Source organism: Sporobolomyces koalae (assembly GCF_050403365.1).
Source record: "Sporobolomyces koalae JCM15063 DNA, S_koalae_JCM15063T_v1_ctg1, whole genome shotgun sequence".
In the NCBI taxonomy this organism is placed as follows: Eukaryota; Fungi; Basidiomycota; class Microbotryomycetes; order Sporidiobolales; family Sporidiobolaceae; genus Sporobolomyces; species Sporobolomyces koalae.
In genome coordinates, this window is record NW_027481770.1 from 119,751 (window position 1) to 132,819 (window position 13,069).

General features: G+C 54.7%; 6 protein-coding genes across 6 annotated transcripts; 2 read left to right on the forward strand and 4 right to left on the reverse strand.

Moving 5' to 3' along the window:
* Positions 1 to 21: 21 nt before the first annotated feature.
* Positions 22 to 1,559, reverse strand: JCM15063_003201 (uncharacterized protein; the record flags this gene model as incomplete). Its single annotated transcript, XM_076675122.1, has 4 exons — positions 22 to 290; positions 360 to 715; positions 789 to 1,119; positions 1,187 to 1,559. 4 exons carry the CDS (start codon positions 1,557 to 1,559, stop codon positions 22 to 24), a joined length of 1,329 nt encoding a protein of 442 aa, XP_076537206.1.
* Positions 1,560 to 1,760: 201 nt separating this feature from the next.
* JCM15063_003202 (uncharacterized protein) lies at positions 1,761 to 3,225 on the reverse strand (the record flags this gene model as incomplete). Its single annotated transcript, XM_076675123.1, has 2 exons — positions 1,761 to 2,767; positions 2,835 to 3,225. 2 exons carry the CDS (start codon positions 3,223 to 3,225, stop codon positions 1,761 to 1,763), a joined length of 1,398 nt encoding a protein of 465 aa, XP_076537207.1.
* A 1,379-nt stretch (positions 3,226 to 4,604) lies between these two features.
* Positions 4,605 to 5,937, forward strand: JCM15063_003203 (uncharacterized protein; the record flags this gene model as incomplete). Its single annotated transcript, XM_076675124.1, has 4 exons — positions 4,605 to 4,694; positions 4,765 to 4,878; positions 4,942 to 5,336; positions 5,706 to 5,937. 4 exons carry the CDS (start codon positions 4,605 to 4,607, stop codon positions 5,935 to 5,937), a joined length of 831 nt encoding a protein of 276 aa, XP_076537208.1.
* Positions 5,938 to 6,173: 236 nt separating this feature from the next.
* Positions 6,174 to 7,773, forward strand: JCM15063_003204 (uncharacterized protein; the record flags this gene model as incomplete). Its single annotated transcript, XM_076675125.1, has 4 exons — positions 6,174 to 6,348; positions 6,424 to 6,578; positions 6,646 to 6,756; positions 6,814 to 7,773. 4 exons carry the CDS (start codon positions 6,174 to 6,176, stop codon positions 7,771 to 7,773), a joined length of 1,401 nt encoding a protein of 466 aa, XP_076537209.1.
* Positions 7,774 to 7,977: 204 nt separating this feature from the next.
* STE24 (zinc metalloprotease) lies at positions 7,978 to 9,905 on the reverse strand (the record flags this gene model as incomplete). The annotated part of the gene is made up of 7 exons (XM_076675126.1): positions 7,978 to 8,094; positions 8,175 to 8,533; positions 8,612 to 8,623; positions 8,699 to 8,758; positions 8,824 to 9,162; positions 9,237 to 9,712; positions 9,793 to 9,905. The coding sequence occupies 7 exons, from the start codon at positions 9,903 to 9,905 to the stop codon at positions 7,978 to 7,980; spliced, it is 1,476 nt and encodes a 491-aa protein (XP_076537210.1).
* A 314-nt stretch (positions 9,906 to 10,219) lies between these two features.
* On the reverse strand, positions 10,220 to 11,660 carry PRE9 (proteasome core particle subunit alpha 3; the record flags this gene model as incomplete). Its single annotated transcript, XM_076675127.1, has 7 exons — positions 10,220 to 10,281; positions 10,351 to 10,431; positions 10,503 to 10,845; positions 10,920 to 10,995; positions 11,057 to 11,354; positions 11,422 to 11,480; positions 11,632 to 11,660. The coding sequence occupies 7 exons, from the start codon at positions 11,658 to 11,660 to the stop codon at positions 10,220 to 10,222; spliced, it is 948 nt and encodes a 315-aa protein (XP_076537211.1).
* Positions 11,661 to 13,069: the final 1,409 nt, after the last annotated feature.

Here is a 13,069-nt window from a genome sequence, read left to right on the forward strand (position 1 = left end):
GATCTGACATCTGGTTCTTGCTCATTGCCAAAAGCCGAACGCGGCGTTTCGAGCGATCGTCCGCATCATGGCTCTCGAAGCTTGCTCGTCGAGGTCGGAAGCTCTGGTCGGCCGGGTCACGGGTCGCGAAGCTACTTGTCCGTGGAGACCGGAGGCCCGGTTCGTCGTCGTCGCGACTTCGGTAGCTTGTCCGTCCAGAGCTAAAGCTCTGATCGGCCAGCTCGTGGCTTGCGCATCTTGTCGGGGATTGGCGGCGTCGGTAGCTTCGACCGTCTTCGTGATCGCCCAACCTGTGATACGCCCTGTCAGTTTGATTTCGGCGCTCTAACAGATCCTCGAATGGATAAAAATACCCTGACAACCAGTCGTCTCGATAATGCCGGGGTGGAGAGTATTCGTCCCGCCGACGACGCAGTGGCGGAGAGCGTTCGTCTGCTGGACGCCGTTGTGGAGAGCGTTCTCGAAGGTCCCGACGAGCGAAGAGCGATGCATACACCTCATCACGAAGACGCCAATGACTGGGTGGAGAAGGGGATCGAGGCATTGGTCGCCCACCCGCCTTCGGAGCTCGACGAACAGGAGATAATGTTGGCGTCTGCGGAGATGCCCGTCCGATGGGTACAGACGGGCGGCGGGGCAGAGTGACAGTGTTGTCGAACGTCTGGTGAATTGGTCCTTCAGATCGGCTTTAGAGGGCTGTTGCTTCAAGATCAATCTATAGATAGGAAAGGCTCGTTTCAGCTACCTTGCTTCTTCGCGCGAGCAACCATACCAGATCGTCAACTGACTTGAGATCTACCTTTGTCGCTTGGGCTGCTTCAGACACCAGATTTCGCTCCGACTTGACATGTCCAGATTCTGGGGGACTTGTATCCACCGGTTCGCCTACTGGTTTCGCTTGCTCATTTCGTTCTTGCTGAGCGCGCACGTACTCGGCTGCTCGTGCCTTTCTGATTTCTTCTTCCTTGAGTTGATTTCGTTCACGAGCACGACGCTTTTCAAGTTCTCCTACGGTTGCTTGAGCCTGAAGTTCTTCTCTTTCTCTTTCGATTCTTGCTGCTTCTCGAAGTTTAGCGACCACTCTGTTCTCTTCTTCCGACCAATCAAAGACTTCAGATGCTGTTTCATCCGAAGGAATTGGGTCAGCGAGTCTAGGAATCGTTGCTGACGAACCCATTCCGCTTACGCATGCAGTATTGTATGTTTTCGTATCGGCATCTCCTCGCTTCCATCAATTCGTCAACCGCCCAAGTCCTCAGGTCACCTTGGAGGGCATCCAATTCCCACTCTATCGGACGTCCATCGACCCCTCTTCCCCACGGATCGCATCCTGCTCCCAACAGTTGGCAGAACGCTGCGATTCGGAAGGCGTCGTCTCGGTCGTGGGCTAGCAAGGGAATTGCCAGGACCAGTCGCAAGGAAAAGTCGGATGTGTCGAGAGGTTTGTCGACTTCGGGGTTCGCGACCGCTTCTTCAAGTTCCTGCAACAGCGAGATCAGCGGACCGCGTAGAATCAAGTCCGACAGCCGCTGCCCAAACAGGGAAGGTGCTGTTGTCATGTCATGGGAGGTTCGCCGAGTTGTCGGTGTGGAGACAAAAACAAACGCTGTCTCATGCTTTGCCCCTGTTGAATATTCTTGCGCTACCGTACCTCTACCCGCTTCGAAAAACAATGGAGATCATGCACTGATTTGTAAAGCGAATCTACACTACCTCACGGCTCTTGTCGCACACAGCTGCTACACAGTTTGCTGAACTAACTAAAAGAATTTGGCGACGCCGATTGCAACCTCATTTGGATCATCCTCGACAATTTTCTTGCCCTGAAAGATTCGGCACACTTTCTCTGCATCTTCTTTGCTGGTATACAAAGCGATGGCGACTCTGGACTCCTTCGGAGTGGTCGAGTTGTTCTTCGGATCCATATCAATTCGCTCGGGGACGGGCGGGATCGGTGACGTCTTGTTTGCCCTTGAAAACCAGGGGGTAGGCTCTCGTCGAGCCGGGACCTGAGAGGAAGCAAGCATCTGGGGGAGAGAGATGCAAAGGTCTCGAGTCACGCTCGAGTAGGTGTCAGGGCCTTCGAGCAGGAATCGTTCAAGCACATCTCGGTCGCACCAAGCCGGGAGGCCGGTGACCAGAACAGGATACTGAGTCGTGCTGCCGATGGAGGGAAGACGCGAGCGTGAGGAACGAGCTCGTGCGGATTTGCCTTCAGGTGCCATCACATTCTTGGGCATGGACGATTCTGATTGCGGTCCAGCAGAGGTAGGACAAGGAGCTGGAGGTGGCGGTGGTGGTGGTGGTGGCGGCGGAGGGGGTAGAGGAGGAAAAGGGCGTCGAAGACGAGGAGCAGAAGGAGGAGCCACAAGACGCGGGTGAGCAGCTGGTGCCACCGGCGAAGCAGCATTGACATGTCTCGTCGTTACAGAAAGCGTTGTTTCGCCTTCGTCGAAATCAAGTTTGCGAGGAGGATTTGTGGACATGACTGGCATCGCCGGTGGACTCGGCGGGTCGACCCACATTTCGAATGGGCGCTTTGAAGGGCTCGAGACGAGGACTTGCGGGAGCGCGATACTCTTTGGCGGATCCTTGTCTCGATGATTCAAGCTGAACAGTGGTGCATCGATCTCAGCTGACTCGGAGCCGATGGACGACTGTAATGGAAGAATATGAGAAATCGCGCTCGCTTCTTCTTGGTCGGCGTCATTCCTGATTACGCGTAGCATGTCGAGTTCATTGCGCATCCACCTGCGTGAATCTTCGGCTACCAATTACACTTGAGATATCAGTGATCGGCAGTTACAGGCAGTAATGCCAAAGAGCAGGCCTACGGCAAGCATAAGCAAGCTGGTCGCGCTTGCACGCCCTCGCATCGTCGAGCTGGCGAGTTGCCCACTGCCTCATCTCATCATTGCAGTCTTCGATCTCCCAGTCAACAGGTCGGCCATCTGCTCCGATCGCGAAAGAATCGCAACCTGCTTCGAGCAGAAACGCGAAAACGACGCTACGAAAGGCCAGGTCTCGATCGCCCGCGAGCAAAGGGACGGAGAGTAGCAGTCGAAGCGAGTAGTCCGAGGTGTCTAGCAACTCGCGAGACTGGAGTACTACGCGCTGAATCGCATTGGTGACATCGTCGAGGGGAGCATACCGGATGGCGTGGGAGATCTCGTCGCCAATGAGCGACGGTATCGTGATCGTCCCGGTGCTAGCCACTGCAGCCATGGTGCGCGCAGCCATAGCGCGGGAGATTTGCAGGATGCGAGAAGGGGTGCGAGCGTTTCGATTACAAGGCCCCAAAATTAGCCAATCAACATAATCAGCAAAAGGATTGTTATTCTCGCAATTACCCCACTTGTCGCGACTACCTCCCTGATCCGCGTCGCTCGAGTCTAGATGGTGGGCTTGCCGGCCAGACGAACAACTCTCCAGACCTTGCTGATGATTCGCTCCTTGCAGACGGCCATCTTCAACTTCGAGTCGCTGCTGCTCGTCATTCTTCTCATCATCTGCACCTGCACCTACGCCAGAGCGACCGCACCTGGGCTGATAGACCGCAACAAACAAGGGTGAGCTGTCACGTCTCTATTACGCAGCGTTTGTATGTCGAAGCCGGACGCGACAGCAACTTTTCGAAGAACGAGTTGAATCAACGCGTCTCGTCGTCCCTGCGATGTGCAAATTGCCGAAGCTGGGAGCTGGTCGATCGATAGCCAAATCGTGCAACGATCGCCAGAATGGGCTCTGACACGCGTAGAATTCGGCCCGAACTGACTCGACGCAACGGCATGCTTGAATGACAGCGTGTTTGGCATCTTCTTCAAGTTTGCCCGGATAGGTAAGGCTTCTTTATCACGTCCAATGCGCGCAGAACTGAAAGCTCACTCGGCGACTTGCTGTAGGAGAGAGGCTTTCGCCTTACGTGTCACTCGCGTGTCTCATGATGGGACTCAGGATCCTGATCAAGTAGGAGGAGAAGATTCGTACCAGCAGTCACAATGTACATACTAGCAGCAAACCTTCTACAGCCTCGCGAGGACAACGGGAGGCAACGCGAGAGGCGTTTCGTGGCTCTCTCGTTCTTTCGACCAAACAGGAACTCCCGCGCACTCTCGCTTTAGTCTGGCTTCGTCCCTTTGCGCCTCTGTATCACCTACTCACGTTACTCAAACTGACGAGGCCCATTGAAGGCGGTCCATGCGTCCGCGGACTCGAACGGACCAAGAACTTTTGTAACCTAAGCGTCTGTGCATCCGTCTCTCTCTCCCATCTTGTTGCAGGCAGCTCTTCTAGGTCAAGAATGTTGCTCGGCTTGTCACCCGATCAACTTTCGGTGTATCTGGCACTCGGCGGAACGGCGGCAGGTGTTTTGCTGAGCATAGCCGGCTTGATGGCGACCAACTCGCAAGGTGCGTCTTGCTCTGCAGCAGTTCCGCTAGGCAGACGGAATCTCTGACAATGTGCTTTCTTCTCGCAATTCAGACCGAGCGTCCTTTCTCCCTTTCTTCTGCATTTCGACAGGCTTCTGGGGGGTCCTGGGGTTCATCGAGGCGATTACATTCCCTTGATATCCGATCGAGGGATTGAGCTGACTGCTGTTGACGATGCTACAGGCTGCAATGTACATGAGCTGGAAACAATCAGAAGAGCCAACCGTATCAAGTCTTGGCAAAAAGACTCCCTTGCTGCACACGGTCAGTCTCGATCCTCACGTCCTTCTGCCTTGGTCCAGCATCGGCTAAGAGGAGATTCGAACGATGATAGGCGTGGTTCGGGGGATCATTCGTATGCTCGGTTGTGCTGTACTCGATCTGGAACTCCCAGAAGATGTTTGAGAGTACTGGCTCAACCTACGGACTCCCGAACGGCATTTTATTCGTACGTTTCTGCTGCAATCGTGTATGGCCAGTCTGTCTCTTGCTGAATTTGACGGTATCCCAGGCGGAAGTACTTCTCGCGCTGTTGCCCCACTTTGCCTCGCTCGCCCTGTACTTCTACATCGCCCATCAGCCCAATCCGGAGTCGGACGCCTCGAGGAGTAAGCATCGCAAGCACAAGTCGAGCAAAGCTAGGAAGAGCAAGAATGAGTCAGTCGACGATGGCCTGGACGAGCCAGACTCATTGGGACAAGACGACTACTCAGCAGGGTTCGACACTACTGGAGACATGGAGAAGCAGCCGCTCAACGATCAAGACGATTACTCTGCCGACGAGGATCCCCTGCCGAGCTCGAAGAATGCCAATCATGCTGCGAACGAGTATGGAACGGATGTAGACGGCGCCGAAGCTTCTGCGGATTACGAATATGGAGACCAGAGGCCTCAAAGAGGCGACTGGTCTGTGCCATCAAGACGAGCGAGCTCAGCGTCCCCGCTCACCTCAGATCCGGCCCTCTCTTCTCGCCAACGAAGCCATTACGAGACTCGTCCGCGCTCGTCTACATCGGCACACGTACACAACCCATCAACAATCCATGTCGAGATGTATTCGCGCGATCCCAGGACCGGGCAAGGCTTGATAACCGAGACGGATTGGGATCCAGAAGCGAATCGCTATCACGTCAGATCAGTGTCACCTGATCCGGAACGGACGCGATATCCGCCATCAGTGGGCTAAGTTCAGTCGAACATCGTGCCCTATCAGCCCTCAGTCGCTTCGCCCTATCCCACCTCGACAGTCCCGAGCTATCCTCCTGTGTCGAACAGGCCAGCGTATCCTCTTCCTCTCGCGGCTTCTCCAACATCGCCTATCTCGGCAGCAAGCTACCTACCCGACCCGGCTTTGTATCCTCCTGCCGTCTCATATTCTCCTGCTTCTCCATACTCTCCCGTCTCGCCAACCTATTCAACCTTGAGCGCACCAGCTTCTCCTCGTCCTGATGCCCGACCATACACTGACCTCGCAATTATTCCTGTACCAACGAGGATTGCGCAGTAAAAACAGACTCTCCTAGCCTGCTTGATCCAGGACACACTCGGTTTCTCCGATATTCACTACAATGGGCATAAGCTGCATTGGCTTCGTCACGAGGAATGTAGTCGAGACTTGCGGAGCCCGCACAGACCCCTGGAACAATCTCCAGAGCGTTCCGCGGAGAAGAACGCGAGCCCCTTCCTTCCCAGTATACAGGTCTGATCCCTTGAATCCTCTCGCCAGCGAATCAAGGCGCCATCATGTCTAGCGACGAGAACGAGGAGTTTCCAACGAGGGCGGAGCAGAGTGAAGAGAACCGCAAGAACATCGCACACGCTACGGTGGTTGGCAAGAGGGCGACTGGAATCGGGATCGGCGCAAGTGTGGCAGGAGTGATAGCGAGTATCGTCGGACTACTCGCTGCAGCAAAGTCAGGTACGCCGTGCCGTGGTTCCATCTTTGCTTGAGCTATTACAGTTCGAGCTCATGAGAAACACTTGACTGGTGCAGACCATTCGCAGGCCAAATTCAGAACGACATTCGGACTCATCTTGGCCTGCTGGGTTTGTATCCTGATCGTACAGGGGATGTTGCTATGGGAAGTTGCGGATCGGCAGAAAACGCACAATCAAATTTTGGTTCGACGGTTTCAGCTCGCGAACCGCGTAAGCCTTTCCCTTCTCTCATTCCTCCTTGCGAGTACAAGCTGAACTGAAGCACGCGGCAAAAAAGATTTTCGTGATCGGGCCACCAGCTATTACAGTACTATTGGCGTTTGTCTGGGGGTTCAACGGCTCTTTCTCGGACGACCAAGACCACACCGTCGAATACGTTGTGCTTCTTGTAAGCTCACCACGCCTGCATCCATTAGTCTCGGCTGATGTTTCTTCGCGTTGTCAGTTCCTTGGCATCATCTATGCAGGAGGTGGGATCGGTGCAATGATAGTCTACGAAGGTTACGTTCGGGTCATCCTCAAGACGCACGCTCAAGCCTCGATCCCTCTACAAAATCCGGCAAAGACGCTAGTCCGTAAGGTCAGTGACGTCAGCCGTCGGCGCGTCGGAAGCCTCAAGTCTAGCATTTCGATCACGAGCAGGAAGTCGTCGCTCAAATCCGGCACTGGAGGAAATCAGAAAGGCTTACCGACAGCTTCAACGGACGGGTCAACCACGGATAGTGACGACTCTGAAGAATCCGCAGTACAGCATCTTGTTACGCCGAAGATCCGGAGCCGGAGGGGCGCTTTGGAAAACGTGCCACAACGTACGCCACTCGTTAAGCAAGCTCAGCCGATCAATCGTATCGCTTCTCCGGATTCATCCGATTCCTCCTCTCTTGCGCACTCCGATGACGCCGCAAACTCGAAATCTCTTCCTCGCGCTTCGGTCCATTCCAAACCATCCTCTCCTTTCACAACAGACCGAGACCGAGACGAGCTACACTTATGGGTCCCAGAAGAGCCACCCAAGATCCCTCGCAAACCTCTCGCCTACATGGCTGACAAACAATCACTGTCACCGACAACCATTCCGAGCTCTCTGTCCACTGCGCATACTTCTCGAGCGAAACCCCAGCCGCCGCAGGTCTATCGGCCCTACTCGCCGCAACAGACTGAAGATCACAAATCCGTACCGCCTGCGAAACGATCAGGATCGAATGCGACCGTCTCGATGCAGATGACCAGCAGGAACCGCACCTCGGGAACATCACCGGTCAATTCGCAGACCCGTCAGTCGCAAATTCAAGCAATCAGCGACAGCGAAAATAGTGGCACCGACACGAGCGTTTCGAATGTGCCAATCATGCGCAGATTCAGTCTCAGCGGCTCTGGTGGACATGACCTTCGAATCACAAATTAGTAGTTTTCTGGACTTTCTCCCTATTTTGGGTACTCTCAGCATCAGTGCAAGTCGGCTCTGAGCATACCTGTCTCGCAAAGAACTCCTTTTGCGCATAGAGGGGACAATCCCAACTTCCCAACGACGAGAAAGAGAGAGTCTGGAAGAATATAGAAAAGTTTCGTTGCAGGTTCTTTGTTCTGAATGTCTCGACGAAACCCTTTTTTACTTGGCCTTTTGTTCCATCTCGAGAAATTTCTTGTCGAGCGCTTCCAACCGTTCCAACAGAGTTGGGTGGTTGTGGTTCCAAGCCGAATACACGGGATCGACTTGATAAACAGCCTGTCCAAAGAGTAGCCAAACCCTCATCAGTAAACCTCCACCAAACGTTACGTGTTGAAGGAAGGAAGGAGGTGTCTTACGAGGTTCTTCTCGTGAATCCCAATGAGAGCCGTTTTGAGGTTTTCAGTCATTTCGCGTCCCAGCCCCACCGCAAACGCATCGGCTTCGTACTCCAACTTGCGCGTGATTGAATTGGTCAAGAACGCCAAGAACGAACTCAAAGGACTGAACAGGGTCGAAGCGAGGAACAACGAGATCACCGTAGGTCCCACCGTCGTCGACGACGATTTCGTAAGGAGGGTCGTTGTCGGTTGAGAGAATCCGAAGGATGCGAGGAGGGATTGGTTCGAGAGGAAGAGGGTGAAGATTGAGAGCGAGAACGCGATCTGAGTGAGCGCGGTAAAGAGGAGGTACACGATGTGCGAATATTTCCAGTGGGCTGCAACGAATAACCGAAACGAGGATGATGAGTCAGTCGACTAGGAGGCTCGTTCAAAGTGAGACGAGCATGACGCACCCAGTTCGTGGGCTGAATGGTGAGAGTGACAAGGGAACCAGGTTCAGTCAAGCTCCACTCAGGTGAGTGAAAGCGCCAAAGACACACCTAAAATCGCTTCAACCTCGTCCGGAGTGGCCTTCTCGATCAAAGTGTCGTAGATGACGACTACATTCAGGGCAAGGATACCAAGTCAGCCAAATAGGAAGTAAAGGATGGATTCAAAGACTCGCTCTGTTTCTGCAATCCGGGAATGCCAGTCACAAACGCGTTCGAGTGACTGCTACGCTTGCTGCCGTCGATCGTGTAGATGCGATCACACGGGAACCCGACTCGTTCTGCCAACGCCTTGACCTTGGGGTACACAGGGGACGAAGTTTCGAGCAAAGTGAACTTGTTGAAGAGGGGCATGATCACATAGGGACCGAGGGGAACCATGAGGATCACGAGCAGGAACGAGAACGACAGGACGTAGGCGAGGAGGGTCAGGATCGCCGAGGTTCCGACCCAGTTGATCAGGGCGACGAGCGCGGTCGAGAGAGGAATTTCGAGTGCGAACGACAGCGCGAGACCTGAAGAACAGACTCGGTTCGTCAGTCGTTGTCGAAAGGGAGAAAAGGCTAAAGGGGTTCATAGGAGATCTCACCTTTGAAGAGATCTTTGGTGAAAGTTCCGTATGTCATCTTGTTGAACCCGTGTTGCTCCTCGAGTACAAAGTTCTTGTACAACCCTTCCGGAACGCTCAACACGGTTCCAATCAGGTTCATGATCGCAATGAACGCGGCCGTATGCCTCAATTCACTCGTGCCGACCTTTGGCACCTGTCCCGCCAGATCCCACAACCCTTTCAACAAGGTCCAGGAACCCGCTTGGGTCACGGCAGATGGTGTCGGGATCGGGAGAGCGAGTTTGTGAATGATCGGGAGGGACCAGCGAGTGAGGAGGATCAACGACTGGAGCAAGCCGACGACGCCGACGATCGAGGCAAACTTGAGCTTGTGTCGAGCGTACGCTTGCGACTTGCGGTACGTGTCTTGAGCATCGGGAGCAGTCAGGAAGGGCCGTAACGCACTCGGCAAATTGGGGAACCGGATCGGATCAAGGTACGGCTTCTGCCTCGAGCTGGTTCATTCATACGGTCATTACGCGAACCAGTCAGGACAACGTTCGACCGTATTCGAGAATGTGGGAGAGCGAGTGACCTGATGAGCGATTCGAACGCAGACACGGCAAGCACCACGACGAGTACGACCTTTTGGTATGGGATCGTCGGGTCATCGAGCCGTGCTTGGAGGCTCTGGAGTGCTTCGGCCATCCTGTCGACAAGTCGAGGAAGTCGGTGCGAAAGCAAGTTGATCAGCGCGCCTGCGCGTACATCGGCGCCGATGCCACGTCATCCGTACGCGATGTGAGCATTCTCTCGGTGGCGTTCGCTATCATATTTCAAGCTGCAGCTCGTCCACAGCAAAGCGATGAAAGACACGCTATCCTATATTCTCCGAAAGTAGGTCCTGGCCTCGCTCCGTGCGATGTGTACTGCATTTGCTGTCTTTAGTTGCATCAAAAGTAGACGACCAGCAGCATGAAAGAAGGCAATGTCATCGTTTGACCCATTTCATGAGCAGGTCTTCACGAAGAAGCAGCGACAGTTTCCTCTTCCGATTTTTTCGCCAATCCCTCCTTCTCGAGCGCTGTTCAAGAAGCAGTATCGTCAATACCGGAGTCGAGGGCTGGGGGAGAATGAAAATCCATCCACGAACCAGCATCAATCTCGTGAGGTCGGAAGATCTTGGCGATTGGTAGGCCAGTCTTCTCATCGACCGTCAACGTCGCGAGTTCAACTATGCGTCGAGATTTGGAGTATAGTAAGCGACTTTGTGTCATATGCAAATAATGAGAGCGGCAAACATACGTTTCTCGGAATCGAGGCTGGTCGAGTCCATAGTCTTGCTCAATACTTTGAGCGCGAGTCCGACTGCTTCGTCGAGTCCGACATCGTCCCGGTAGTCCTGTCGCAGCAAACTCTGTGCGGTCGAGTTGTTTGCACCAATGCACGTCGCTTTCCATCCCGAGTAGTTGCCCGAAGGGTCCGACGCGTACAGCTGCAACTCGTGGTGCGGGTCGTGTCCGGCAAACAGGAACGAGACTCCGAATGGACGCAGTCCTCCAAACTGGGTGTACCCTTGCTTGAGATCGCACACTTTCTGGACGAGCTGCTCCACCGGCATGTCCTCGTTGTAGCTTGCGAGGTGCGACTGGGTGAGAGAATTTGACCAGGACAATCGTGAGTTCAGGCTTAATTGCCGCGAAAGAATGGGACAAGACTGACTTGAGCAGCGTTGCGAGCGTACGACACGAGCGAGTTGGCATCGGCGTTGTATCCAGCAACTCCCGCAATCACGTTTCTGAATGAGGGCAGCATGAGCGAAGAAATCGCAAGTACTGCGATGAGACGGATTCGCGTACCCATTGACCATGAAGAGCTTCTCGCTCGATCCTTTCTCCTTCTCGAGCAGCTTGCTCGTCACCTTCTTCTCGGCGGCCAACACAATTCCCTTCTTGTGCGGTAACGGGTACTTGCGCTCGCGCTCGGCTTTCGCTTCCTCCTCCTTCTTCCGTGTCGCTTCCGATACGGCAGGCGTCGTGGTGCTGCTGCTGGTCGAGGGCTGGTCGACCGCCATGGCATCGGTCGTTTCGGACGAAGCCTGGAACGGTTGTGCCGATGGACCCGGTGCGAGGATACCTACTACTGTTCCAGCATGACCTGGATTGCGATTCGAGACGCAGGATCAGTACTGGACGTCGCGAGACGAGAGCGGAGGGTGACGCACTGATCGATTCGAGGGCGTACTCGACTTGGTACAGTCGGCCCTCCGGCGAGAAGATTGTTCTGTCAAAGGGAGTCAATAGGCGCACAGGAGGCAGCACGAGGAGGAGTGACGAGCGTAAGCGTGCGCGTTCTCATCATCATCGTCCCGACCGTTTGCCTCGAACGCAATGCGGAAAGGACAGCCAAGTCGACAGTGAACTTTGGAACTCACGTTCGAGAATCGTAACGGCGCGATCCCATGTTGGTATGTGCGGGAGAGAAACGAGTAGTGGAGAACCAAGTCAGTGACGAATCTGGTCGCGCGTTCCTTCGACTCTCTCGACTACAGTACACAGAAGACTTCGCGCGCGCATGCATAAGCTACTCTCTTGCTTGACGACTCTTCAACTTGCTCCTGCTTCTGGCTTCTTGCTCTGCCTTCGCGCAAATGCCGTCTGGCTCGCTCTTGTCCTGAAGTACCGAATGCTTCGGTTTCAAGCTGGTCCACCGTACGAGCGTTTGACACATGCCTGTACGCCTCTCCAGAGCCTTTGCTGACTACCCGTTCCCACGGATCTGGAAGTGGTCTCAGCTGCATTCCTCCCCGCTCAGGCGTTAACAGCCTCTAGAGTTTCGGAATGATCCCGAGATCCGCACAAGCGTAAGGTGCCGATGATATAGCAAGCCTCGTGTGGAAATTCAGGGGAAACTGCCTACCAACCCGTCATAATGTCAAGCATTCCGGGTTTCGAACCGAGACGGCTCGATTCTTTCTGTTCGCTAGCTACCAGCGCTTCGCCTTGAGGCCATCTCGTCGGAGTTTTCATTCTATGACGATTCTGAAATCGAGAGCTACAGCGTGAACACGAAAGACCTGGCCATGGCGCCGGTCCCTCGCGACAAGAATTCGTCCAAGGATCATCCCGCGACTTGGAAAGAGAAAGCACCGGCCCTTTCTGCTTGCCGAAGGACCCCTTCCTTCTCGACTCCGCCATGTACACGCGTCCCCTCGGCGAAGTGTATGGTGGTGCGACGACTTCGGCAAGGACGGCACCCGTTCGCTCGCCTCTCGCAATCGGTTCGAGCGGGTTTGAAGAGGCGCTCCGGGAGCATCGGCTGGCTCATGTGAGGACTCACCTACAAGCTAATGATTATGCCGCTGAGCAACCGCCGGACCTGGGTGCTATCGCGGCTGCAGCCTTGACGACGTTCGACATGGCCCTCTGCCGGACTTCTCGGGAGGGGTCGACGAGTGTACGCAGAAGACGAAAGAGCAGGAAGCGCCTAGTTAGGCGGTTGCTCTGTGCGCCGTGGCGATCAGCTTGTAGGTAAGTCCTAAAATGAGCCAGCTGACGTTTCTGGAGCGCCTCTTCAAACCCGCTCGAACCGATTGCCTGAAGGGTCGGGTGCAGTTCGAGCCGAAGTCGTCGCACCACCATATACCTCGCCAAGGGGACGCTTGAGCATGGCCAAGTCGAAAGGGAAGGGGTCCTCGGGTAAGGGCCTGCGCTTCCGTCTTGTAAATCTCGAGACGATCCTTGAACGAGTCCTTGTCCGGAGGGACCGACTCCTGGGTCCGGTCTGGTCGGAGCACCGTACACCTGGTGGAGGGCACGTATGCGCATGCTGGGGTTAAAGGAAAGGGTCCAAAGGGCCAGTGCGTTCGTCTT